At 45.5% G+C, this 27777-nt stretch overlaps 1 protein-coding gene across 1 annotated transcript in view; it reads left to right on the top strand.

The window, feature by feature from the left end:
- The window catches only part of CFAP77 (cilia and flagella associated protein 77), a 96064-nt gene that overhangs the window by 59822 nt on the left and 8465 nt on the right, over positions 1-27777 (top strand). Inside the window, exons 4-5 of the mRNA XM_083485366.1 lie at positions 15545-15650; positions 17571-17672. Of these exons, the coding sequence (XP_083341492.1) occupies positions 15545-15650; positions 17571-17672 (208 nt within the window). The remainder of the gene's footprint in view (positions 1-15544; positions 15651-17570; positions 17673-27777) is intronic.

Consider the following 27777-nt stretch of genomic DNA (forward strand, 5'->3'; position numbering starts at 1 on the left):
CACTCTGTCCACCAAATCTAAATCCTTAAACCTGTTCCTCACTTCCACTGTGGATTCATAAGGGATTCGACTTAGATTGTATCTTACTGGCCCAGTGGTTTTTCCTACTTTCTTCAGTATAAGCTTGAATTTTGCTATAAGAAGCTGATGATCTGAGCCACAGTCAGCTCCAGGTCTTGTTTTTGCTGACTGTATAGAGCTTCTCCATCTTTGGCTGCAGAGAATATAATCAATCTGATTTCGATGCTGCCCATCTGGTGATGTCCATGTGTAGAGTCGTCTCTTGTGTTGTTGGAAAAGAGTGTTTGTGATGACCAGCTTGTTCTCTTGGCAGAACTCTATTAGCCTTTGCCCTGCTTTGTTTTGAACTCCAAGGCCAAACTTACCAGTTGTTCCTTTTATCTCTTGACTCCCTACTTTAGCATTCCAATCCCCTATAATGAGAAGAACATCCTTCTTTGGTGTCATTTCTATAAGGTGTTGTAAGTCTTCATAGAATGGGTCAATTTCAGATTCTTCAGCGCCAGTGGTTGGTGCATAAACTTGGATTACTGTGATGTTAAAAGGTCTGCCTTGGATTCGTATCGAGATCATTCTATCATTTTTGAGATTGCATCCCAGTACAGCTTTCGCCACTCTTTTGTTGACTATGAGGGCCACTCCATTTCTTTTACGGGATTCTTGCCCACAGTAGTAGATATGATGGTTATCCGAACTGAATTCACCCATTCCCGTCCATTTTAGTTCACTGATGCCCAGGATGTCAATATTTATTCTTGCCATCTCATTTTTGACCACATCCAACTTACCCAGGTTCATGGTTCTTACATTCCAGGTTCCTATGCAATATTTTTCTTTACAGCATTGGACTTTCCTTTCGCTTCCAGGCATATCCGCAACTGAGCGTCCTTTCGGCTTTGGCCCAGCCACTTCATCAGCTCTGAATCTACTTGTACTTGTCCTCCGCTCTTCCTCAGTAGCATGTTGGATGCCTTCCGACCTGAAGGGCTCATCTTCCAGCGTCATAACTTTTATCTGCCTGTTGTCTTTGTCCATGGAGTTTTCTTGGCAGGGATACTGGAGTGGCTTGCCGGTTCCTGCTCCAGGTGGATCACGTTTGGTCAAAACTCTCCACTATGACCTGTCCATCTTGGGTGGCCCTGCACGGCATAGCTCATAGCTTCTCTGAGTTATTCAAGCCCCTTCGCCACGGCAAGGCAGTGATCCATGAAGGGGCACTGAGCTAGATAGGCCAATGGTCTGACTCAATTTAAGGAATTTTTCTTTGTTCCTATGTTCAAAGCAGTTCAGAGCCATAAAACAGTGAACAACATCAGTTTAAAATGTTTAATTGTGTTTCTGGCCTTCTGAGGGCACCTTAATTGTGATAAACATCCCACTGAGACCCAGGATGGTTTAGTGTTTAGAACCAAGACCTGAGAAACCAGGGTTCAAATCCCCATTCAGCCATGAAGCTCAGTGGGTGACCTCGGGCCAGTCACTCACTCTCAGCCTAACCTACTTCACAAAGCTGCAGGGATAAAATGGGGAGGAAGAAAATCATATATAGTATAGCTGCTTGGAGGACAGGTGGAATATAAATGGGAAATGCAACCCCCGTGAGGAAAGACTGCAGTATTTGGGACATTTTAGTTTAGAAGAAAATGTTGGGATACTGCCAGGGAGACAAAGTCCATCATGGCCCCCAAGCCAGCTGCCGGACGATCCATCGATCTCCCATAGATACAGTATCAGCAATTAGCGACACGAGCTTCCAGAAATAGCTTGCCACATTCCAGAGCTCATGCACACTCTATAAGCAGATAATGCACAGCAAAAGTCGCACTCAGGAGAGCATTATTTACAAGTTTTATTCAGCATTGATCAGAACAAAAAAACATGACTGCCTTCTTCAGTGTCTCCAGACAGAGAGAGCGAAAACAAAAGACACAACAGAAACATCCTGTGAAACAGGAAATACGCAGACTCTGACTCACAAAGCCTACTCCCTTTTAAGGTGGAACGGAAATATCCTAACATCCTCCCCCTTTCCATGTAACCTGTAGTACCTGTGGTTCAACCCAATTGCAACCTCTGTACGTAAACCTTAAGTTGTTCTCTGTTAACAACCTTAGACAACAGATCAGCAGGAATTTCATTTCCTGCCAAGTAGGACACCTGAATGAGTCCTTTCTGAATACACTCTCTTGCATGATGTAGCTTAATCTGCAAGTACTTGGTCCTTTGCTTGCAACTCTCCGAGTTCAGCAAAGCCTAACAGGATCTATTGTCTTGATACACTTGTACAGGACATTTCACAGAAACTCTGATGTCCTTAAACAGTTGCATCAACCATTCACAATCCATGACTGAAAATGACAAAGCATTGAGTTCTGCTTCACAGGAACTTAGGCTCACTGTCGTCTGCTTTTTGCACAACCAGTCAAAAGGCAGTGGTTGTACATGTAGCATACTCCAGAAGTGCTTGTACCATCCGTGGTGTCACTTCCAAAACTTGCATCTGCAAAGATTTCAAGACCTCCAGTCTTCTGACTGGTGAACCTCAGCCTGTAGTGCAAAGTCCCTTTCAAATAGCGGGCTATGCGCTTCAGAGCTTTCCAATCCTGAACCGTAGGATTGTTGACATGTCTGCTAAGCAGGTTAGTGCTTACAGCTATGTCAGGTCTTGAACATCTAGCAATGAAATTCAACTTGCCTGGAATGCATCTGTACAGCGTAGTGTCAGAAAACGCTTCAGCAGTACTGTCTACCTGGTAACCTGTCACCATCGGTGTGTCTGCTGGGTTTGCTTCAACCAAATTCAACCTGGTTAATACGTCAGGGACATCTAATGAAGCTGAATGTTGGGAGATTCAGGATAGGTAAAAGAAAGTCCTTCATCACATAGCTCATAGTAAAGCTATGGAACTCACTCCTGCAGGAGCCAATGATGACCATTTGAATGGCTTTAAAAAAGCTTTCTCTTTGGGCAGATTCATAGAGAAGGCTATCAATGGCTATTAAGCACAATAGTTATGCTCTGCCTCCACAGTCAGAGGCAGCAATGCTTCTGAATACCACTTGCTTGACACCTCTGGAGAGAGGGCTCTCTTTTACTTGGATTTCTGGTTGGCCATGGGACTAGGTGGGCCTTTGGCCTGATCCATGAGGGCTTTTCATAGGTTCTTCAGAAAAATGGTAAGGCGGCTTTAACTGGCTGTTTACCTTGGAAGGTCATGCACCAGTTTAGGTCAAGAGACATTGCATCATGATTAGAGGAGCTGTTCAACGTGTGTGTGTGTGTGTTTTCTCCACCTCCCTCTCCTTCCCCAGGAAACTTGTTTTGCACAGGCCACGTGGCCACCTTTTGTTGCAAAGAGCCATAAAAAGGACATTTTTCATTCCTCTTTTTCCTTCCCCTTCTCTTCATCCCAGACATAGATTTATTCCCTTCCTAAGGTCTGTGGTGTGCTAAGCTGGGAGGGGCTTTTCAGGAAGGCGCTGATGGGACAATAATAGATAATATGGCCGCTCCCAGGAGCGTTGTCCAGGACTGTAGCCTATTCATCAGCAGCCGGCACTCCTGCCAAGGTCAGCGCTAACGAGGATGTGGTGGGGTCCCCGGCCGCCCCCATGGGGCATCCTCCAATCAGATCGCTCGGATCCGCACTCCATCCTCTGATTTTTACAAGGGCTGCCTTCTGTGAACCAGGTTATGCCGCAGGGAGGTTGCCCTCAGAGCGCAAAGCGCCTCAGTAACAGATAACTCTTCTGCATCCACGCTCTCATCCAAGAGACCCCTGCTCTCATCCTCTGAGCCTTGCTTTCAAGCAAAAGTAGGCCTGTGTGTGTGTGTGCGTGTGTGCGTGCGTGTGTGAAAGAGAGAGAGAGAGCGCATGCATTTATGCACATACAGCGTGACTTTAATATTTAGTAAATTGGTTAGATTAATGTATCAAACACCATTTTGATTAAAAAGGGCCCGATGATTTTTTAAAGACTACTGAGTTTGCATGTCTGTCTGTTTGTTTATTGCACTTATATCTGTTTGTTTATTACATTTATATCCCACCTTCCCCCACCCCCGCACAAGAGCTCAAAGTGGCATGCATGGTTCTCCCCCCTCCTCATTTTATCCTCAGAGCAACAACCCTATGAGGTAGATTAGGGTGAGAGAGGCAACAACTGGCCCAGAGTTACCCAGTGAGCTTCATGGATGAGAGGGAATTTGAACCCTGGTCTCTCAGGTCTTAGTCCAGCACTCTAACCACTGTATCCAGTGTCATGGTTATGTCTAATTCAGGCTCATTCATTTCAGTGGGTCTACTCCAAGTATAACTTAGTTAGCTACAACCCTACCAAATAGACTGGAGAGTTGTGCCCCTCCTATAAAAGCTAAGGGCCACAAGTTTCCCAGCCTTGTTATAGTTGCATCTAATAGGCCAGAGTGGATGGTGTGTTTCTCCCTGACTCCTGTATAAGCTTCCTGGCTCTTCCTTATCTGGAGGACAACAGGTTCACCAACCCTAAATTACATTGTCCTGCACTGACAGACAGCCGGAAAACTGGATAGCTTCTGCTTATGCACTTCCAGCAAAGGAAAAGCCACCGCCTCCAAACAGTGGGAGATTTAATGCAGCCAAACATAACTGTGCATAAGTAAGGGCCAGTAAGTAAGTAAGTAAGGGCCTAAGGACCACAAAACTAAATTGCTAGAGAAAGCATGGCCAGGTCATGCTCACTCACCTTGAGGGAGCAAGGAAGTATTGTCCCCGCCCCCATGTAAGTTGAGCACACATCTGAGGCTGGGACCGCGTGTTTGTGACTAACTTCTGTATTTTGCAACCCAAGAATGCCTTACTTCTGTTGTTTTTGCTGTAGCATTGAGATGCATACATGAGACCAGTGATTACTGTAAGTAAAGCATTTAAACTTACTAAAGTTTGTGGTCTATTCACTTAGAGAAGAGTAGAGGCAGGGGAGAATTGTAAGTGCTTAGTAATGGAATGTTTATAAGTTTGACAACCTATATTTCTCATGCTTTCCCAGTGCTGCATAAATCTGTATTTTAAACTCTGCTGAGGGCTATTTTTGTTAAAGAGTGAGCCAAACCCTGCATCCTTTTTTGAATTCAGGTAATCAGCCATTTTTTTCTTTTGGTAGTTCTCCACACAAGTGGTACTTCAGGATTAACTGGTATCCCCCAGTTATTTCCCTAAACAAATCATAGACAAATCATAGAATTATAGAGTCGGAAGGAACCATGAGTGTCATCTAGTCCAATCACCTACAATGCAAGAATCCGAACATGTGGTCTCCCATCCACTTTGAAACAATACTGGATCCTGCTTAGCTTTGCAAATATAGCCACATACATATAGCCGCCATATATTTAAAGCATTGTGATACCATGTTAAAACAGTCACAGCTTCTCCCAAATAATTCTGGGGGTTCCTGTTGATCAAAGGTTCTGAGTGTTGCTGGGAGACCCCTATATTCCCCTTACAGACCTACAATTGCCCTATTGGTTTAATAGTCAATCCCTCTTCACAGGGAACTGGAAATTGTAGCTCTGGGAGAATAAATTAGATTACTGAAATTCTATACAGCCTAATATATATATAAATATCCCTAAGTGGATAAAAGAAATAAAGATCATCAAGCTCGAGACAAAACAAAATGACCACCTCAGTTTCTCTCTCTTTTGCGGTTGGCCTTCTTAACTGTATTTTGTTCTGAAATTGCTCTATGGGTCTTTGGACTGCAATAAAGATTTAGTGGTGTATAGAAAACTGAGGCAGTGGAAGACAGGAGTGCCTGGCGTGCTCTGGTCCATGGGGTCACGAAGAGTCGGGACACGACTAAACGACTAAACAACAACAGAAAACTGAAGCAACAACAGATAAACAAAATATTGCAATAATACACAGTTTCATATAAAAATTACATTAATATATATAAATCAATATCAGTTCATTTTCTAGCGACCCTCAGCACTCTTAAAAGACTACAGCTCCCAAGATGCTTTGGGGAAGCCATGGCTGCTTACAAGGTGGTATCATACTGCTTTAAACATAGGATGTTAATGTGGCCTACATGTTCTTTACTCAGCTTCCTTGAAAACACCAGCAATTTAGGAACACAGGAAATGGCCTTTTAAAGAGTCAGACCTGCTGGTCCACCTAACTTAGTAATGTTCCTTTCTGGGCAAACTTCAGGGCAGGGGGCGGGGATGGCATGTGGCAGTGATGAGCAGGGTCAGAGACAAAAGTGGTCTGGGGCAATGAATGTAAAGTTTATCTTTTACAGTAGGGTAGTTTTTCCACACTCACACTTCTCTATCCTCCATGCAGACAAACAGAGTTTAATGACAAATCCCAGCCTGGCAAAAACACCTAAGGTGGATGTGGAACAGGGCCAGAGAGGGATGAGGTCTAGGAAGTGTCCCAAGAGACAGATAGTGAGATCTGCAGGGCCACATTTGTCCCCTGGGCTTGAGGTTTCCTACCCCTGGTTTAAACCGCCTGTCAGAAGCTCTCAATCATTTCAGAACAGGGAACTTCCCTAACACAACCTGGATATGCACAAGATTGAACCTGGGACCTCCTGCATCCCAGGTACATGCTACACCGCTAAGCTATGGCCCTTCCCCTCAAAATAAAGTAAGATTCTAGTCCTCATGATTCTGAATAAACAGCCAATTGACACAGGAAGCTGCCTTGTCCTGAGTCAGCTCAGTACAAGTTCCTGGTCCATCTAGCTCAGTACTGTCTACACTGACTGGCAGCATCTCTCCAGGGTCCCAGCCTTACCTGGAGATGTGACTGGGGCTTGAACCTGGGACCTTCCGCTCAGCCCACTGCACTGCTGCCCTTCCTTCCCCAGACTTCTTTGTACTCTGCTTCAGACACATCTCAGCAAGAGCAAAGCGAATTTGACACTCATAACTACACACACACACTCCTCTAAGCATGGCAATGAACATCTGATAAATCTTTTTAAGCGTTCTGTTTACAAGAGAATTTATTCTTCTGACGGCATCAGCTCATACGAGCCCTCTGAGTCAAATAACTGATCTTCCGACTCTTAGAAAAAAGCATTTTCCTTATTGGCTGCCCACAGAGAAGTAATTTATATCACTGTTTCCCCCCTCCTTGCAATTTACTGGGGGCGGGGGCATGAAGGCGTATGGAAATCTGAGGTCATCTGCAGTTTTTGTGGTGGACGGGGGGGGGGGGGACCACAGTCACTTTTTCCACCCAAGATAAGGCATTTTAATTTAATTTAGTGTGCTTTAAAATGCATGCAAGCTAACCATTGGTTTGATTGGGTAGTTTTGCTGGCATTCAGGATCCAGATTCCCAAATGTTTTCCACCTACACATTTGGGATTTGTCAGTGGGGAAGGGTCTTCTTTCTTTTTCTGAGGAAGGGAAAATGAGGACAAATGGGGATCATTTTCAAAATGATCCTCCATGCCTCTCAGTGGCTTTATTTCTGGGGTCTGTTTAGAGGCCTATCTGTAAAGCTGTGGGGGGCTGCATGGTACGGCTTCAAAGGACAGCTCCTTTATAGTCCTGCCTTCCTTGTCTGCCTTTCCCCCACTGCCACCTATGACAAAGGCTCCCTCCTGCTACTAATTGAATCTGCCCCTTCTTGGGAAGAGGGGATACTAACAAGCTAACAAACTGCAAATGGGCGTTTACAGCTTGACTTGGAAGCTGAGGCCCTCCGGCCACTTGCATCCACATTCCCTCCCCTGCCATTACTTTTTTATGCAAGCCAGGCCATAAACAATTAAAAAAGATAACCAAATGCCCAGCGGTCCTCTTTCCTAATTAAGGTGTGAGCACCAAGGCTATGGAAGGGAGCTAAGTGCTTCAATTACCTCCCTCTCCTCTTTCTCTGCTTCCCCCTCCTACTTTCAGCCAGCCTTGTTAGACCAGACAGGTCCCTTACCCAAATGGGAACAATTAAAGCCAGCAAGAGAGGGGGGAGAAAGAAGGAAGGTTCAAGGAACAGCAGGCTCTATCTGCTGCCTAGGAAAGACATGAATCTGTGGATGCATCATTCTCTTTGCTACTGGGACAAAGAGAGCAGAAGAAATAAGCATGGGGGACTTGGTCAGCTGCTGTTCATCGGTTATCATTTGGGATAGAGGTAGAATGGGGGAAAGGAGCCCCTAGCATTGCACAGCATGGTAACACTGATCAGGGAATGGTGGAACAACTGACTAGGACCTGGGAGACCAGGGTTCAAATCTCCAAACAAACATACAGTGGTACCTCAGGTTAAGAACTTAATTCGTTCTGGAAGTCCGTTCTTAACCTGAAACTGTTCTTAACCTGAGGTACCACTTTAGCTAATGGGGCCTCCCGCTGCTGCTGTGCCGCCGCCGCGCGATTTCTGTTCTCATCCTGAAGCAAAGTTCTTAACCCGAGGTAATATTTCTGGGTTAGCAGAGTCTGTAACCTGAAGTGTCTGTAACCTGAAGCGTCTGTAACCCGAGGTACCACTGTAAAGCTCATTTGGGTGACCTAGGACCAGTCATTGCCTTTCAGCCTAACGTACCTCACAAGGTGTAATGGCGATTGAATGAGATGGGGGAGTTGTGCACCACCTTGAGATCCTTGGAGAAAAAGGTGGGATATAAATGCAATAAATCAAATGGGAAAAGGTTGCAACATTTGGGGCTTCTCAATTTAGAGAAATCCAAGTGAGAGGCAACATTACAGAAGTTTATGAAATTGCGTGCAGGATAGAGAAAGCGGACAAAGGGAAGTTTTTCGCCCACTTTCCTAACACTAGAATTCATGAACATCCAACAAAGCTGAAAGTTGGAAGATTCAGGATGGACAATATAAAGGACTTATTCATGCAGCATGTAGTTAAACTGTGGAACAGGGTAGAAGTAATAATAATAATAATAATAATAATAATAATAATAATAATATACTACAGGAGGTATTGATGTTTACTGATGTGGATGGCTTTGAATGAGGATAGGATAAATCCATGGAGAACATGGCCATCAATGGCTACTAGCCATGGGGGAGCAGGTGACGCTGTGGTTTAAACCATTGAGCCTCTTGGGCATGCCAATCGTAAGGTCGGTGGTTCGAATCCACACAACGGGGTGAGCTCCCGTTGCTCTGTCCCAGTTCCTGCCAACCTAGCAGTTTGAAAGCATACCAGTGCAGGCAGATAAATAGGTACAACTGCAGTGGGAAGATAAACAGCGTTTCTGTGCACTCCGGCTTCCGTCATGGTGTCCCGTCGCGCCAGAAGCGGCTTAGTCATGCTGGCCACATGACTCTGAAAGCTGTCTGCAGACAAACGCTGGCTCCCTTGGCCTGAAGCAAGATGAGCGCCACATTCCATAGTCAAGTTTGACTGGATTTAACTGTCCAGGGGCCCATTACCTTTTTTTACTAGCCATGATGGCTATGCTCTGCCTCCAGAGTTGGAGGCAGCATGCTTCTGAACACAAGTTGCTGGAAACCACAGGAAAGCAGTTCTCTTTTGCTGGGGTCTTGCTTTTGCAGGTTTCTCACAGGCAACTGGTTGGCCTCTGTGACAATAGGATGCTGGGTGAGGTGGGCCATTGGACTGATCCAGCAGGCTCTTCTTGGTTTCTTAGCCATTGGGCATGTTCTTCTTTGGGGCATGAGGCTGCAGCTAAGTGAAAGAACAGGTTCCTAGGTTCAATCCCTAACATATTCAGGCTGGGCTAGGAGAGGGTCCTTTCTTTGAGAAAGGGATGATGGGCGAGATGGGCCATTGACCTAATCCAGCAGGGCTTTCTATATGTTCTTAATGCCCAGAGAAGGTATCAGAGGGTTATGTTGCATGGGGAGAAGGAAGCAGATTAGAATTTTGTAAGTTTTTCAGAGGGAAAAGTTTTCAGAGGAAACTGACACACCACCCTAGAGTACAGTGTTGTCACTTTGTCCCTGGCTGCCTGCTCACAGGTCGGCGTTGTGCATAGATTTTAATTTTAACAAAACAGCTGTCTCCAGCAAAAGGATCATCAACATCTGAAAAGGTTTTTTTTTTAATAATAAAAAAAAGAAATTCTCTGTCTTCTGCTGAACAGACTTCGGAGCTGTCATTGATTTTCCAGGAAGTGGGGGGGAAACCCGCCTCTGGCTATTCAACCAAATTAGTAGTCACTGATGACCAATTATTTTGCCCCGCTGTGAACGGGAAGCCGTTACTAAAAATCCAGTTTGTCAGACCCAAGGCTTTTCCCCTGAAACACCTTTCAACCGGTGTGTACTTAAAGTCCCTCAGAAGGTTCTGATGCTTTGGGGAAGTTTAATCCTCCATATAAAAAATAAAATAAAAAGTTTTAATGAGCTGCAGGGATGTGACGGGCCATCATGAGAACAGGCTGTTCTGCTCTCGGTAGAGAACTGTTTCGCCAAATGGGCGAATCACGCCTGTCAGGATTTATACATACCTACAGCCGAAAAATGTCAGCCTTATATTTGCAAATTATAATTATCGTTCCTTGCGTTGACTGTCCTCCCCACCAAATACCTTAGGGTTTTTATTTTTTCAAAAAGAGAAGTCCTGATTTCCTAGTCTCTGTCACAAACATGCCATAGGCTTGTATCCAACAGGGAAGAGTTTGTAGCTCGTTTAAGGCCTACACAGTTTTGATTTTAAAATAGTGTTAATAATTCATTATCCCTTAAAAAGGGGGGGGGGAGAGATCCAGCCCACAGAGCCTTAATTAGGCACTCCCAGCCTCCCCATTTGGCACATAAGGCAGTTTTGGCCAAGTCATGCCCACCTGCCACCTTCACGCCACACATTTAAAGCACTATGATACCATTTGAAATAGTAGTGGCTTCCCCCAAAGAATTCTGGGAGCTGTGGTTTGTGGATGGGGCTGAGAGGGGGAACTCCCTCTTCCCATTTTGGAGTGGCTTAACAATCAATCCTCCTTCCTAGAGAATTCTGGGAATTGTAGTTCTGTGAGGGGAATAGCGGTCTCCTAACAACCCTCAGCACCCTTAATGAACTACACTTCCCAGGATCCTTTGGGAGAAGCCATGGTTGTTTAAAGTGGTATCACAGTGCTTTAAATGCATCGTGTGAATGTGGTCCAGGGGTCATATATGATGTCAGGTGTGTGACAGTGAAAGATGGGCCTTGATCAAAATCAGCTGCTCACCTAATCCTGCAAAGCCCTATGGACAAAAAGAAAGAAAGAGTTAAAACTTTTTCACAGCGAAGGATCATATTCTAGTTCGAAGGCAGGTGTGCTTTCCAAGAGAAGCAGCCTAGCGCCCATCTTACAATCAAGCTGAACAGGAGCTTGCTTCTCTTTCAAATGAAATATTTCCTGGGTCTTGGAAATCAATTTAGCATCAGAATACATAAAAAAATCTAGAAAAGTGTGGCAGTTTGGGAGGGAGAGATGTTCCTTTGAAAGTAATGTTTTTGAATAGACTGTGGAATTGGTTTGCAGATATTTAAGGAGAGGCAACATTAGAAGGAGTTCTGCCAATAATCTCCTAAATGTTTGTGTGTGTGTGTGTGTGTGTGTCTGTGTGTCTGTGTGGGGGGGGGTTGTCTTATACATGGATAGTGCACAGGGTTGCCATTTGATTGGTTGCTGGTGTTGATTGGCTGATGCTGTGGTAGTTGGCTGGGTGACAGCTTATGCTGGCGATGGGACAGACGGGAGGCGGATTTTGCGACGTGTGCGGGTGAGCGATTTTTTGCAATCCCCCCCCCCAAAAAAAGGTCAACAACTCTGGGCAATCCTCAAAAAAGCTCAACAACCAGAGCCAACAACTCTGTGCCATCTCCCCGCACTTTCTTAAATTTGAGTCCCCCAAAATAGGGATAGTCTTATACACAGGGGCGTCTTATAGACGGAAAAGTATGGTATTCTGCAACTTTCCTGCATTGCATCTGGGAATGAGATATGCAGGTGAAGAAGAGGAGAGATATGCAAATAGGCTGGCTTGGTTCTCAGTGCCTCCCACCGAGTTCTGTAGCAGGAAGAGAAACCTGACTGAGCATAATGCCCATGCTCTGTCTCCAGAGCTGGAGGTAGTAATGCTTATGAATACCAGTTTCTGGATACCACAGGAGTGGGGAATGCTCTAGTGCTCATATCCTGCTTGCTGACTTCCCAAAGGCACCTGGTTGGCCACTATGAGAACAGGATCTTGGACTAGATGGGCCATTGGCATGAACAAATCTCTTCTTACATTCTTAGTGCTGGTCCCTGACACTGTGGCAGGAGTGGGTGATAATAAGGGCAGGTATAACTCCTCTCTCCAGTAGGGTGCCAAGATGCATCGTTTGCATTCTCTTATATAACTGAATGGCAAGCATTAAGAACATAAGAAGATCCTGGCTGCTGAATCAGGCTGAAGGGGGCCCCTCTAGTCCAGCATCCTGTTCTCACAGTGGCGAACCAAATACCTCAATGGGAAACCCACAATCAGGACATGAGTACAACAGCGGTTTGGGGCAGGCATCAGGTGGCCTATTGCTCCTCGTACCCGATTGTCCCTTCTCCTGACCCCATCCCTGCTATACCTGAAGCAGAAAATCCAAATAGCATCTCCCATCATGCTTAAATTATAATCAGCATTATGCTGCCCTCTGAGATGGGCTGTGTCAGCCTATCAAATGGTACAGCTGGCCCCAAATCAAGGATGTGGTGATGTCCATAAGACATAGTCCCTGTGATCTATGGCATACCATCCCCTTCAGCCCAGCTCCACACATCCAGAAAGGATGGTCTCTTTATATATGAATGGCCACACTGGGTGTATAGCATTAGATCATGCACATAACACATACCGCCCCCCCAACTGCCCCACTTTAAATGGGACATCCCAAAATTACAGAAGCCATACTGGCTCACCTAAGCCACCACTTCCCAAAGTTTTTTGGGCAGGGAGCACTCAGGCTTTCAGAACCAAATGTAGGGCTGCCAGACATCAGGATTCGTCCCTTGAAAATGGTGTCTGGGCAGAATTTTCAAAAGGCGGCAAAAATATCCTAGGAAATCTGGGTGTATGGCAGCCCATATCAGAAGTGCTGATTTGTGTGTATGTGTTCTTTTCATAAAAAATAAGAACTTCCTTTTTTGAGATTTTGCCTAAACCAAAAGGCCACTTTTCAGTGACGTGCTTTGAAATAATTTCACATCTACCTAGAAAGAAGAGGGAGATTCTCCTCAGAATGGGAAGTGAGAGGGTTTTTTTTTGCTAGGTATATATCTATGGTGCTCAAAGGAGACACACACTCTCTTTCTCTCTCCTCTCTAAGGTTGTCTGTGTAGGACTCTCTGGTTTACGTCTATAGTTCTGAAGCCCTGAGTGTTCCCCACCCGAAAGACTTTGGAAAGTAGCAGCTTAGGTGAGCCAGAAGGTGGAGCTGGCTGTGTGGTGGGAGCATTGGGTGGCAGAGAGCAGAAAAAGACAGGCCAAGGATTTAAAGGAGGTGGCAGTTAGGAGGAGTGAGAGGGCAAGATGGGGGAAGCAGTAATTGTTAACAGGTTTGTTAAAAGAGAGAGAGCGCAACATCCCCACGCACAGGAGAAGGAAGCTCATGGGGAAGACCTGGTTGTGCAGGTATGTGTGTGTGCATATGGTGCATTTCCTCCCTTTTCTATTCTAGTTCCCAGAACTGTCTTCTGACTGCATAGCACACAAAAAAATGTGTCACTTCCCCTTTTTGCCCCTTCCATTTAAAAATGCATGTGTTTGCTGCTCAATTAAATAGTGGTACTTGAAGGGAAGAAATTTTCCACAAGGCAGAGAATAAATTTTAGGTTTCTTGTTTGCTTTGGTGTTGTTGTTGTTGTTTTCTTTTCTTTTCTTTTTTGTAAGAGAGTCACAGAGTGCTTTTGTATTTATAGAAGTTGACAAAACTGAAAAGCTCTCTGTTGTTTTTGTCTCATGCTTCTGTTAAAAGCAGAAGATGCCGTGGAAAACTTTGTGGCTACAACTGCAAACATGTATATGGGGTGGGGATGCTCTCATGCAAGTCAGCTGGCTCCTGCACACATCCCAATTTTCCCTTGCAGAATGTTAGAGGGTATGATAACTGTTGTACTGTATCAATCCATCAACCTCTGATGGATGATTTAGAAGAACTGGGTCCAGCATCACTTTCGCTGATCATGTGTGCCAGTATCCATGAGTTACATCTCAATACAGCTCCTTCCTTGGAAGCGTCTTTGGGGTTCAAGGTACACACAGTAGGCAATAAGCACTCATGGACGCCATAAAGATTCAGTCAAGTGTAGAGGTTTACTTGACAGGCATAAAAGCATATTGGTAGCAAATATATACAGACATTCACCACTTCCATGGTCAAGGCATGCCTGAATCCAACAAGAGTCCAAGACTCTCTCTCTGCTTCTCTCACCACAAGGCGCAAGCAAGAGACACACAAGTTACAGTGTCATACTGTGTGTGTCCAAAGAAGAGTTCCCATAGAAAACATTTGCATAAACAAAACAATCTCAGCCTTCTGCTGCTTATTGAAACTTCTTCTGTGTTCTTCTCTGTTTCTGGAACAAATGATTCTCACACAGAGAGAGAAAATATCCAACAATAACATCATTAGCAAAGGCTCCTCTGAAGCCTGCAGTGTGCAATAATTAGTAATAAAATTCACGGTAGGAGCAAAATAAATTAGGGGAGGGGGATTTAGGAAGAGTGACCACTTGCATACATGACAGGGAAATAACTGCAACCTCCACCATTTATTTATTTTTAAAGCGTTGGCTATGATGAAGAAGGCATTTTATAGCTGCCCAACACTGACTTTAGGTAGGGACCCACTCCTAGTGACTTCTGTATGTTGTTGGACTACAGCTTCCATCAGCCCCAGTCAGCATGGGCAATGGTTAGGGGGATGGCAATTGTAGTCCAACCACACCATCTACTGGCCTCCCAGTGTTGTGTACTACAACTCCCATCACCATTGACCATTGGCCCAGCCGGGGTTGAATGTAGGGAAATTCAGTTTTGTTTACTTAATTCAGACTTCTCAAATGAAAACAAAGCTGTTATTCAAAATTTACATTTTTCCAAATTTTGGGTTGGAAGTTCTCCATCCAACCAATGTTTATCAAAATGCATATATTATCAGGAAACATGTGACTATATATATATGCAAATATGATGTAGAAAAGAATGTATTATGTTAGAGGAAATTGCACAACGGGTGGAGATGTTAGTCAAAAGGTCATATAAAAAGTTGTGTCTGTTAGGTGAAATTCATACTAAAAGGCTGGTGGATTTTTCCGAGAATTTGAGAAATCAATCAATTGAGGTGGAGCTATGGAGAAGTGGCTTCAAAGATTGCAAAAAAAAAGGAATTTAGACAGCAGAAATTGATACATCCACCCACCCCTAGGCTGATAGGATGTTGGGAATCCAGCAATGTCTAGAGGGCACATGTGGGTCTTGATCTGATCCAGTTATATGGCTTTTTATTATTAGAGATTCATTTATAGATTCCTTCTTCCATGAGATCTTTCCCTTCCCATTTTTCCCCAGGCCCTCCACGCCATTCTTTGATCTATTGCAGCACAAATACAAAGAGATGTGGATGGATGAGCAGAGAGCCATCATCAAAGCTGAGAAGGCAGAAAAAAAGCAGAAGGTGAGCAGACCTTTGGAGCATAAGAACCTAAGAAGAGCATGCTGGACCAGGCCAATGGCTCATCTAGTCCAATGTCCTATTCTCACCGTGGCCAACCAGATGCCTATAGAAGCCTACAAGCAGGACCTGAATGCAACAGCAACTCTCCAATTGTTGTTCCTCATTATCTGGTATTCCGAGATACATTGTGCCTGGGTATGGAGATTTTGCTATCACAATAGATCTCCATAAGCAGAGCCTATTGGATCAAGCCAATGGCCCATCTAGTCTAGCATCCTGTTGTGATGCCTCAGTGGGAAATCCTTAAGCAGGAGCACATTCTCCTCCTGTGGTTTCCAGCAGCTGGTTGGAGATATGTGGGTTTTGCCAAGCTCCATGATGAAAGATTGGAGGTGTGTTGCTTGTTCATTTCCAGGCCCAACTTAAGGAGCTTGTGTTGGTGTTTAAAGTTGTAAACAACTTAGGCCCCAAATATCTGAAAGACCACTTTCTTTCCTACAGACTTTCTTGGGTGTTAGGATCAGCAGAGGGGGCCTTCATGGTAGATACACCACCTTCAGAATCTCATGGAATAGTGGTGACCCTGGAGAGGGTGGCAGCCTCTAAGTTGTGGAACTCCCTCCCCACAGAGATGGGTCTGTGCCTATATACTTTGGGGGGAAATAAGAAGACTCACCTCTTTACCCTAGCCTTTGATGCATGGGGTACATATTTTTAGAACCCTACAAATGGTAATTTCTTTAAAACTGTTTTTAATGTTGTGTTTAAAATTGCTGTGACCCACACTGGGAGCTTAGGGTAAAGGTTGACGACTTCTTCTTCTTCTTCTTCTTCTTCTTCTTCTTCTTCTTCTTCATAGTTAGCTTGGAGAAGAGATGCTTAACATGTGACACCACAAGCATTCGTAATTTCTTTGAAAGTTTGTTTGAAGGAATTGGACTTTACTGTCTTGGACTGCTTCAGTATAATTTTTACCTCTTTTTAAAAAAACTTGTTTCCTCATTGGGGGTGCAGGGTTCATTTGGAGGCTAGTCCCAAGGCTCATACCTTACACAAAGAATGAAGCAGATGTGTTTTCTCCAAAGTGCAAAATTAGAACAAAGTTTTCTGGGTGACCTCAGGCCAGTTGCTCACTCACAGCCTAACCTACCTCATAGGGTTGTTGTAATGAGAGGGAGGATAGCTAAGTATGCTACCTTTTCCTCCTTGGAGAAAAAGTTGGGATATAAATATTGAAATGAATACATGCGTGCATTAGGAGGAACATTAGAAGGTGATGGACTCTCCCTCATCTGAAGGAGGCTGGATGGCCAACTATCAGGAACTCTAGCAGTGGATTCCCTGGTGGAGGTGTTGGACTGACCTTTGAGTTCTCTTCCAGCTGTCTGTTTGCAAGCTTCGGGTGAATATGTCTCTGCTAAAATGGATATTTCAGACAAATTCATTGACTCTAACACTATCAGTCATTTCTGGCCATGATGACAGTGTTCTACCTTCACTGTCTGAGACAATATGCCTCTGTAGACCAGTTGCTGGAAGTCACAAGGGGGGAGAGTTGCTGATGCCCTTAGATGCTGCTTGTGGTTGGATGCTGGACTAAGTGGTCCTTTTAGTGGCCTAATTCAACAGGACTCTTATTATCTTCTGCCTCTCTGCTGCCTCTGAATCCCAGTTGCTAGGAATCACAAATGGAGAGAGCTGTTACGCTGACATCCTGCTTGCAGGCTTCCCATTGGGGCATCTGGTTGGCCATTGTGAAAATAAGATGCTAGACTAGAATTGGCCTTTGACCTGATCCAGCAGCCAGATTCTTCTGATGTTCTCTTAGGCCCTTGTCACTTGATGCAACACAAGAGAATCTCTGCTGCAGCAATGTTCTGGTTGGCAGCACATTAATCTGTGTGCCGTACTTGTTTTTAGAAACGCAGAGGAAAGACATATGACACACGCACGACGCTGTTCAGGAGATTCCTGCCTCCGATGCAGGCAGATCCTCTTTGGAAAATGCCCCACTTTCAGAAGGTACGTTGGAGATACAAACAGACTTGTCGCCTTGACTCACTTGTGAACATAGCATTGATCACAGAGGTCCTGAAGAGTTGGCTCGCACCTTAACATTACTCAGACCTCTGGAAAGGCCATAGTTCAGGGGCAGAGCATCTCCCTCACATGTAGAGGGTCCCATGTTCAGTCCTCAACATCTCCAGGTGTGGCTGAGAAAGACTCCCTGTCTGAAACCTTGATGAGGCACTGCCAGACAGTGTAGGCAGCACTGGGCTAGAGGGACCAAGGGTCTGACTCAGCATAAGCCACATTCCTCTGTTCCTGTTTAGGAACTGCTATTGCTCAGTTGTCTGAGCATTCGCCTTGCATGAAGAAGGTCCCAGGCTCAATAACCAACATCTTCTGGTAGGGCTGACAAAATAGCACCCAGCAGGATTGAACTCTCACCTTGTCAGCTGATGAGTGGAGACTTCTGCCCTGCTCTCTGCAGGGGCCTGAGAAGGACTTATCAGCTGAGAAGTTAGGGCTAAATCCTCCCACTTTAGATGCATGCACCAGTCCTTTGCGGGAAACTGGTAGGTGCAGGCAATATAGAACTGATCCTCACCTTTCTGCCCATTTCCCAGTGATGCTGCCTGATGGACAGGTTGGCATGGTTTGAGCAAAATAGCCTCATGGATCAAATTGGACCCCTGGCGGGCCACGGTCACCCTTTGGGCTGGAGGTTCCCCTCCCCATTTTGTGTGAAGAGATGCTGTGTCTAAAACTAGTTGACAGATAAAGAACCAAAAGCAGGAAGAGCCTCGAAATCGTGCATCAACTATCAGCAGCATCTGAATAGCAGCCTGAGCAGGCACACAGTTTCCCTGCACATCCTCTTCCCTATTCTGGGCAAATGTGTCTGTTGAAATGATAGCCATTTATGTCTACATTTACCTCTACGCCTTGTAAATTAGCACATGCACATTTTTAATGGAAACCTCTGCCCTCGTTGTTCTCACTTTTGCTGATGATCAAGTGGCTGTCCCAGGAGTGGGGGTGTCATATATTTGCATTTCCATACACACACATCCCAGCTTCCCATTTAATGCTACTCTCAGGACAGAAAAAAGGGCTTGCAGATTCCTGTAACGGCCACTCCATGCCATCACAAGCACAGTGCTTTGATCAGAAAAGAGTGTGGCTGGGTTTTTTAACTTTCTCTCCCCCCCCCCCCGCCTTCTTTGCCTCGGCCTTGCTGTACTCCACTTATGCCCCTACCTTCATCTGCATATCCATTTGCATATGTCAGTAATAATTTATCCCAGCTACTTGTCAGTGTGGGGTCTGCCACAGCAGCATGTGTCAGTGGAAGATCACGACCCAGGGGCTGTTCAAACAGATTGCAATCGCTTGCTCACAAGCCGGGGTTGGGAGCCTTTGCTTGCTAACTTCACTCCCTCCGGGCCCTTTGCCAAATCCTCCAAGAGAGGAGAGGAGGCCCAGATTTTCTTGGAAGACTGATCCCACTGCCCACCTGTTCTTACGCTTGCAGTGGTTTGAGTCAGTATGATACATTCAACAAAACCAAGCGGTTTAAAGTCTTCACTTGAGTTGTGGCCAGTTCAGCCAGGTGGTGGCAGTGTTTACATCAGGGATGGAGAATATCAGGCCTGGGGACCAAATGCTGTCCCTGAAGCCTTTCTACATGGCCCTTGGGCCTCTTCACAGGCCACACCCCTCACCAGCCCTCATTTGCACCCTCCCCAAGAATTATTTTGCCTTTCTGATCAGAGGTAGATTTAGGAGCATGTGACTGGTTCAGTTACACTGGGTGCAGAGCCTCGGAGGCGCTGTTGGGACATCGCAGCTATGATTTACAATGGAGTGCAAGAGGCAGAGGGGCATCAATTTCTGGTGTTTCAGAGGGCACCACTGAAATTTGAGACCTCAAGATCTGCCACTGGTCTGACCATGCCTCCTGCATGCATGGATGGAAGATAGAGAGTGGTGCATGTGTGTAGAAACTAGGTAAAATTCACATTTGTTGCTGTGCCTACTTTTGCCTCTTATCCAGACTACCACAGGCATGTGGCGCCCAGAATTGAAGAAGGCCCCACCCCCACACTGCTTGCCTACATCTTTGAACATTCACCTGCTTTTAATACTCCCCACATGCAGAAAGCTAGTACAGCCATACCTTGGAAGTCAAATGGAATCCGTTCCAGAAGTCCCATTGACTTCCAAAACATTCGGAAACCAAAGCGCAGCTTCTAATTGGCTGCAGGAAGGTCCTGCAGCCAATCAGAAGCCACGGAAGCCCTGTCAAACATTTGGGTTCCAAAGAATGTTCACAAACCAAAACACTCCTGGGTTTGCAGCGTTCGGCAGCCAAAACGTCTGATTACCAAGGCGTTCGGGATCCAAGGTAAAACTGTATCGGATCATAGAAATAGCCCTGCTGGATCAGATAAAAATGGCATCTTGTTCACTAGCCTGTTTCTCATAGAGGCCAATGAGAGGTCACTGAGAAAGTCACAAAGAGGTCAGAATAGCCCTCTCCTGCTGTTCTTCCCTAGAATAGATGTGGAGGGGGATTTTATTCAGTTTACATTTTGCAACAAACCTACCCGATTCACTGTTTTCCTAAGTAAGATATGAACGGAAATGATGTCATCCCCTGAAATTTGCGCTATTTGAATTTTGCAATGCACTTCTCCCGCCAAGTGAGATGTATGGCAATGCATATGGTGCAAGTTAAGTATACGTGAGAATGCATATATCTGTGAAAATAACATAAAGATGTGCATAATGGAAAATTGCCTTGCAATCATTTGTATATTAGCATACAAAATTGTGTAGATTTAAAAAAAATGTGCTAAAATACTGGTGAACTTTCATGAGGACTTTTTATTTTTAAAATTATGGGCCTTTTAAAATAAAATCTCTTAATGAACAGATACAATTTTTCTCCTCTTCAAACTTTTTCTAGAGAGACTGAGTAAAGGCCAGATCCCCAAAACATGGAAGACCTCAACTATAATAATATTCCCCAAACGATAGAAAGACCTTGAATGCGTTGACTCATATAGGCCTATTTCTTTGATAAATGCAGATGCTAAATTATTTACAAGTCTTTTAGCTCATAGATCATCTTTGATTTTGCCCAATTACATTCATCTGAACCAAAAACGAAACAAAATGAAATAAATAAAAAATCAAAAATCCACAAATTTATGTGGATAGGTGGAAAACTGAATTTAAGATGGGGGGAAAGAATGAGTAACTGCAACTAACAGGTCCTCCCATCCCTATTCCGGGTGACCAGTATTCAGAGCTGCACTGCTCTGATTTTATTTCATTTTTATTTAGACCATTTATATATACCAGTTATCTACAATCATCTCTGAGCAGAGTATGAGAAATTCAACATAGTGAGAATTTTTTTAAAAAAATCAATTGAAATAATCAGTTAAAATTAAAATGCCTGCTGAAATAATACTAAAAAAGTCTCAGTAGCTGCTGGAATTTCACTAGGGAGGGGGCCTGTCTGACCTCAACTGGGAGGGAGTTCCATGAGACTGGGCCCACCATACTGAATGCATGGCTCCTGGAGGATATAAGTTGCACGTTCAAGCCATCAGGGACTGCTATCAGTGACTCCCACAAAGATCTCCATGATCAGTCCAGGATATAGTGAGTCTGGCAGTCCCTAATAACCACTGATAGCCATAACCTCTATGGCTCCATCTTCCAAAGCCATCCAAGTTGGCAAGGGTGCCAACTTGAATAAAATATTGGAGGGCCCAGGTAAGCCCCACCCCGCATAATCAATCATATGACACGGTGCACGCACACCATTCGAATGGCAATGCCCATCCATTTTGGGAGGGGCCAGCCTCCTCAAATATTTTATTGGGGTGCTGAAGCCCCCTCGGCCCCTTGGAGTTGGCTCCCATGCAAGTTGGTGATTGGTCATGTTCATAGGCGCCGACTCCATGGGGCCTGAGGGGGCCCGAGCCCCCTCAAAAATTCGTTTGGGGGGGCTCTGCCCCCCCAATAATTTAAGAAAATTATTAGGCACCTTGCCAAAAACCGTGCAGGGGACTCCGGCGCGTGCCTCCCAAAGTGACCGGGAGCTCCTGAGAAGGGGCGGGCAGGTCGGTCAGTCAGAGGAAGACCCCCAGCGGCGGGACTTTAAAAAGGAATGGAGCCGCGGGGCCGAGGAACGGCGGATTCGTCGCCGGCGAGGGACCAGGGTGAGGGGAGAATGGAGGGGACGGGAGTTCCCGCCGCCGGAGCGGGGCTTTTTTTCTGGGTTCGGCTAAGGTGACATTGGTAGGAGGGGGTGGCCTCCTCCCGGCGCGAAGCCTGGGGAGGGCAGGCCGGTTCTTGCATGCAAAAGCACCACTGCCATCCTGCCGCCAGTATGGACCCCGGTATGGGCCCCCCCCAATATTTTTTATAAGTCGGCGCCCCTGGTCATGTTATCTAATCCATAGTTTTGCCTGGGAAAGCTTTGGGCCTTCAAAGCCTTTCTGTGGGGCCATCGGGTCTCTCTCCAGACCACACGCCCACATGCTCCAGACCACCTTCCTTTTTGTGTTCTTGAATTTTGAAAATGCTTCTTGCTTCCCTGGATAGAGAGTAGGGGTTAGTGTGTATAGAACCTAGCCCACTACCAAGAGATGACATTTGCATCCATTGCTCCGCCCACATTTGCCTCTGGCCCCACCCACCACTAACACATGCCCCTCCTGCTCACAGAAGGTTGCATGCGGGCCTTGGGCTGTAAAAGCTTATGCATTCATAAGCTATGCACTGTGTGAATAAATACTTCCCTTTGTCTGGGGGCAGCATGTAGGCTTACACAGCTCTAAACTAATGCCACCCCATCACTCTAGTTGCCTTCACCTATGCCTGGTGTAGTGTTTAGTGTGCCGGACTAGGACTTGGGAGACTAGGGTTCAAATTTCCACTAGGCGATGAAGCTCACTGTGTGACATTGGGCCAGTGACTCACGCTCAGCCTAACTTACCGCACTGGGTTGTTGTGGGGATTAAATGAAGACAAGGATCTGGGAGACCGGGGTTTAAAACACACCCACCCACCCACACACACACACACACACACACCCCCCACAGTTGGCTATGTAGCTCACTGGGTGTAATGTTGAGCAAGTCACTGCCTCACTCAGCTTATAACCTACCTCACAGGGTTGTTGTGGGGATTAAATCATGGGGGAGATGAAACATGTGTGCCACCTTGAACTCCTTAGAGGAAAATGTGGGATATAAATGCAATAAACAAGCAAACAAACCATTCATTCATCCTCCTGGACCATGTAGAAGGATTTCTCTGCAACGGAAACCCTTCTCCTGCCCCCCACCCCACTGCCCACTTAATTGCTATCTGTCCACCTTTCCTGCCCTCCGGGCCAAGCCTCTGTGACATTACACAGTCATTCAGTCACTAAAGGCTAGACAAATTGAATATTTTTTCGCATTCGGATGCAGAGTTCAGGCCCCAGTGCCCCAGAATAATGGCACATGCTATTAAGCCAACCGTTTGATTTACAGGATTTTCATGCCGCTGTTCCGATTTGGTTCTTATTTGGACGTCTCTTTGCGGGAAAATAGCCCTAATTTGTGCCTCCTGGGACCCTACGGGGCTTGCTTGTCTCCCCGCCAGTTCACTGACCTAACAGGAACAGGCGGGGGGAAGGTGCACTGGATTAGCAAAAGTTGCTGAACTGTAGTATATCTGCCAGTGCAGACACAGCAGCAATTGCTTAGCATCACATAACTCTTTGGGAATAGGAGAAAATTAGCATCCTGTCCATTCCGCCTAACAACCTCCAAGAAAGAAAGCAAAGCAGCTCTGTGTAACATATTTCTGTAACATACATTTAAAGCACTATTTTACCAGTCATGGCTTCTCCCCAAAGGATCCTGGGAGCTGTAGTCTGTTAGGGGTGCTGAGAGTTGTTAGAAGGCCCTATTCCCCTCAGAAGGTACAGTTCCCAGAGTGGTTTAAGAATCCATCCCTTTTCCTGGTGATCTCTGGCCATTGTAGCTCCGTGGGAGGAAACCAGGCCTCCTAAGAACTCTCAGCACCCATAATAAACTACAGCTCCCATAATTCTTTGGAGGAAGCCATGATTGCTTAAAATCGTATGGTAATGCTTTATTGTTTGTTTGTTTGTTTGTTTGTTTGTTTGTTCTTTTAATTCGTATACTGTCCTTCATCCAAATATCACAGGCCAGTTCACAACATAAAAATACAAAACAAGAACACACAATTCATAAGCGCTTACATATAAAGTCCTTTGGCCAATTGAACAAGCTATGGGGTATTGTTTTCGTTTTTTATTATGGTATCATAGAATTGTAGAGTTGGAAGGCACCCCAGGGGTCATCCAGTCCAACCCCCTGTAATGCATGGATCTCAACTAAAGCATCCATGACAGATGACAGTATGCATTTTTGTGTTTTTATATAGTAAACCACCCTGTGATCTTCAAATGAAGAGCACTATAGAAATTTTAAAAATTAATGATAACAACTCAATAACCCCGTTCCCACAAACACATTTAAAAGGCCATAGAATGTTTAATCAGTCAAAGCTGCCTAAAGATACATAATAAAAGCACTAGGCATGCCTCCATGCCTCCCTTGAGAGGGTACTCCACAAGTGGGAAGCCACAGCAGAGAAGGCTCATTCACATTCTGCCATCCTCTGCAGCTGTCACAGATGAGATGCACGAAGAAGAGCCTCAGGTGATGATTGCAGGGTCTTGGTTCATTGGCAAGGCAGGTACAGCAGTGACTCGCCTCTCCAAAAGGACATGGGAGAATGTGATGCTAATGTCCAGTGAAGGTCTACCAGGCTTACATGTTGAGCATGCTGATTTCTGGTAGTGAGTTGTGGACAACTTACACCTGCCAGGAGTGACGCCTCAGCACCTTCTATATTTGCTGTGTCAGGAAGATTTTGGGCATCGCATGGCAGGACAGAGTCTCAAACGAAGATGTGCTCTCCCAAGCCCACATTCTCAGCATGTTCGCAGTCCTGTATCAGTGACATCTATGTTGGATTGGTCATGTCTACAGAATGGAAGATGGCAGGATCCCCAAGGACATGCTCTACGGGGAGCTGGTTTCAGGCACCAGGCCTGTTAGCAGACCAACTCTATGCTACAAAGATGTCTGTAAACATGACATGAAGGCTGGCAACGTCACCCCCTCCATTTGGGAATCCCTTGCAGATGACCGCAATGCCTCGAGACAGACAGACAGGTTCATACATCCATAGCCATAGCCAGAGGAGGAATGACCACTGGGAGGAGTGCAGAAAGAAGAAACGTCATGGTACACCTGCATCAGCACAGCCAGATGCCATCATCTGCCCCAGCTGCAGCAAAACATGTCTCTTCCATTTCGGTCTCTACCACCACAGCAGACACTGCAACCTTCCAACAGTTTGACTTCATTCCCAAAGGTCTATTCCACCATTGTCCTCTGAGACCGACAGATGCCAACAACTAGACTGGTTTATATATGGAGATACGGTCCTTGAGATATTGTGATTCTCAGCTGTTTAAGGCTTCATAGGTCAAAACCAGCACTTCGAATTGGACCCAGAAACTAATTGGCAGGCAGTGCAGTCAGGCCAGGATTGCTGTAATATGCTCAAACCTGGATGATGAATTCTGCACCAACTAAAGTTTCCAGACTGTATTCAGAGTCATATAACACATTGGAGTAATCTAACCCACAAGTGACCAGACCAAAGATGACAGAAGTTAGGCAATCCTTGTCCATTTAGGGGCACAGCAGAAGCTGATGGAAGGCACTCTGCACCACCATGGTGATCCAAGCCTCAAGTGACAGAAGTACCCCCAAGCTACATACCTGCTCGTTCAGAGGGACTGTAACCCCATCAAGAACAGGAAACCTTGCATCCATCCGGTCTAGGGAACCACCCACTAACAGTGCCTTATCTGGATTGAGCTTCAATTTGTTGGCAGCCCATTGCCAAGACAGGACCACAGTCCAGCACATCCACTGCCTCACTTGCAGTTGTAAAGGAGTAGCACTGTATGCATATTGCTGACAATGTACTCCAAAGCTCCAAATGACCCCACTCAGTGGTTTCATGTAGATGTTAAACAGCATATGGGGTAAAATTTAACCTAGAGGAACCCCCACATTAAAGGCTCCATGGGACCAAAGAGCATTCCCCAAGCATCACCCTCTGACAGGTAGGACTGGAACTGCTGCAAATCACTGCCACCCACTGCTGCAAATCAGTGCCACCCACCCACAGCTTGGGTAGTTAGAATAGAATCATAGAATCATAGAGTTGGAATAGACCACAAGGGCCATCGAGTCCAACCTCCTTGGACTTGCTTGAGTTGCCCCCCTTGACCCCCTTGAGTTGCTCCAGAAGGATGCTATGGTTGATGGCATTGAAAGCTGCTAAGAGATGAGGACAATTGATAGTGACACATTTCCCTTGTATCTCTCCTGACTTCATACAGGGTGACCAAAGTGATTTCTGTGCCAAAATCTGAATTGATGTGTATGTAGAAAATCAGTTTCCTCCAAGAGTGCCTGCATCTGGTCCATGACCACCCACTCAAGAGTTTTGCCCAAGAAAGGGAGATTGTCAGCTGGCTGGTAATTACTTAGATTTTCCAAATCCAGGGAGGGCTTCTTAAGGAGTGGTTTTACCACTGCTTCCTTCAAGCAGGCAGGGACCTCTCTGTGTCACAAAGGGGCATTCATCACCTTCCTGGCCCAGCCAGCTGTCTCCTCCTGTTTTATCAGCCAAGAGCTGATGTGGTTGTCTTGACTGATCCAAGTACCTTGCCCACATCTTCAAACCTTACCACCTGAAACTCATCCAATTCAAGAGGACAAGACAATGTTCTGGGCACCCCTTGAGAGTCATTTGCTGTAACATCGGAATCAAGCTCCCAGTGGATACAAGAACCTTTATAGACCACAGCAACTCCCCTTCTTAAACCCTCAAGTTTGCCCTGATGCTGTGCTGGATACCCAGGTGGGCACCGCTGGCTGAGACCAACTCCACGCTGCTCATTCATTCATGTCTCAGTGATACTGACCAAATCAGCCTCCTCATCCACAACTGGATCATGGATGACGGAGGTGGAATCGTCCACTCTATCAACTTTTCCAGAACAAAGCTAGTCATCGGAATTTGACACCCACTGCAGGATCTGATACTAACTCACATCCGCATTCTTCTTGAAAACAAACAATGGAGGTTTAACACACGCACACACAGAGAGAGGGACAATGTATTTTACATTTCCTCAATTTCTCAGAAGGAGGGGTGTGATATTTTAGAACTCAGTCAACAAGCAGAGCTCACACCATCCTCCTGGGCCTGTATAGGTTGTCTTGCTTACTGTTGGAATTTTGCATTTTCTCTTCTTTCTACACGATGGAACTGTTTCAGAAGGGGACTCATTGACAAGCCATCTCATATGAAAAGTTCGTAAGGGGAGTTTGTGGATATTGAGGGAACACATGAGGCAGTCCATGTGTCCTGTTTGCAGGGACAGGCCTGATTCCCTGATTTCAGGGATGAGGAGCCTGTTTCAGCCCAAGGGCGGCATTACCTTCGGGGCAACCTTGCAGGGGCCACATTAGTCATCAATAGCATCATCCTTCATTAATTTGTATAATCTTCTCTTAAACCCATCCAAACCTGGTGACCATCACTATCTACTGAGGGAGTGAATTCCATAGTATAAGTGTGAACAGTGTGAACAAGTATTGCCTTTCTTACACCTGGAAACTTCCAACACTCAAGTTCTGGCATTATTCACTATTATTTATCTCATAAAACTTAGACCAAAAAAGCAGATTAAATTCACATCAGCTTTCTAAACATCTGAGTCAGTGCGCCATAATGATTGGCATGTTGGACTAGGACTTGGAATACCAGGGTTCAAATCCCCATTCACCTTGGGACCAGTCACTGCCTCTAGGCCTAGCCTACCTCACAGGGTTGTTGTGGGGATTAAATGAGGAGGTGCGAACCATGTGTCCACCGTGAACTCAACGGGGGAAGTGGTGGGATATAAATGCAATAGATTATAATAGGCTTGCCT

Source organism: Podarcis liolepis, assembly GCF_965112155.1.
Source record: "Podarcis liolepis genome assembly, chromosome: Z".
NCBI lineage: Eukaryota > Metazoa > Chordata > Lepidosauria > Squamata > Lacertidae > Podarcis > Podarcis liolepis.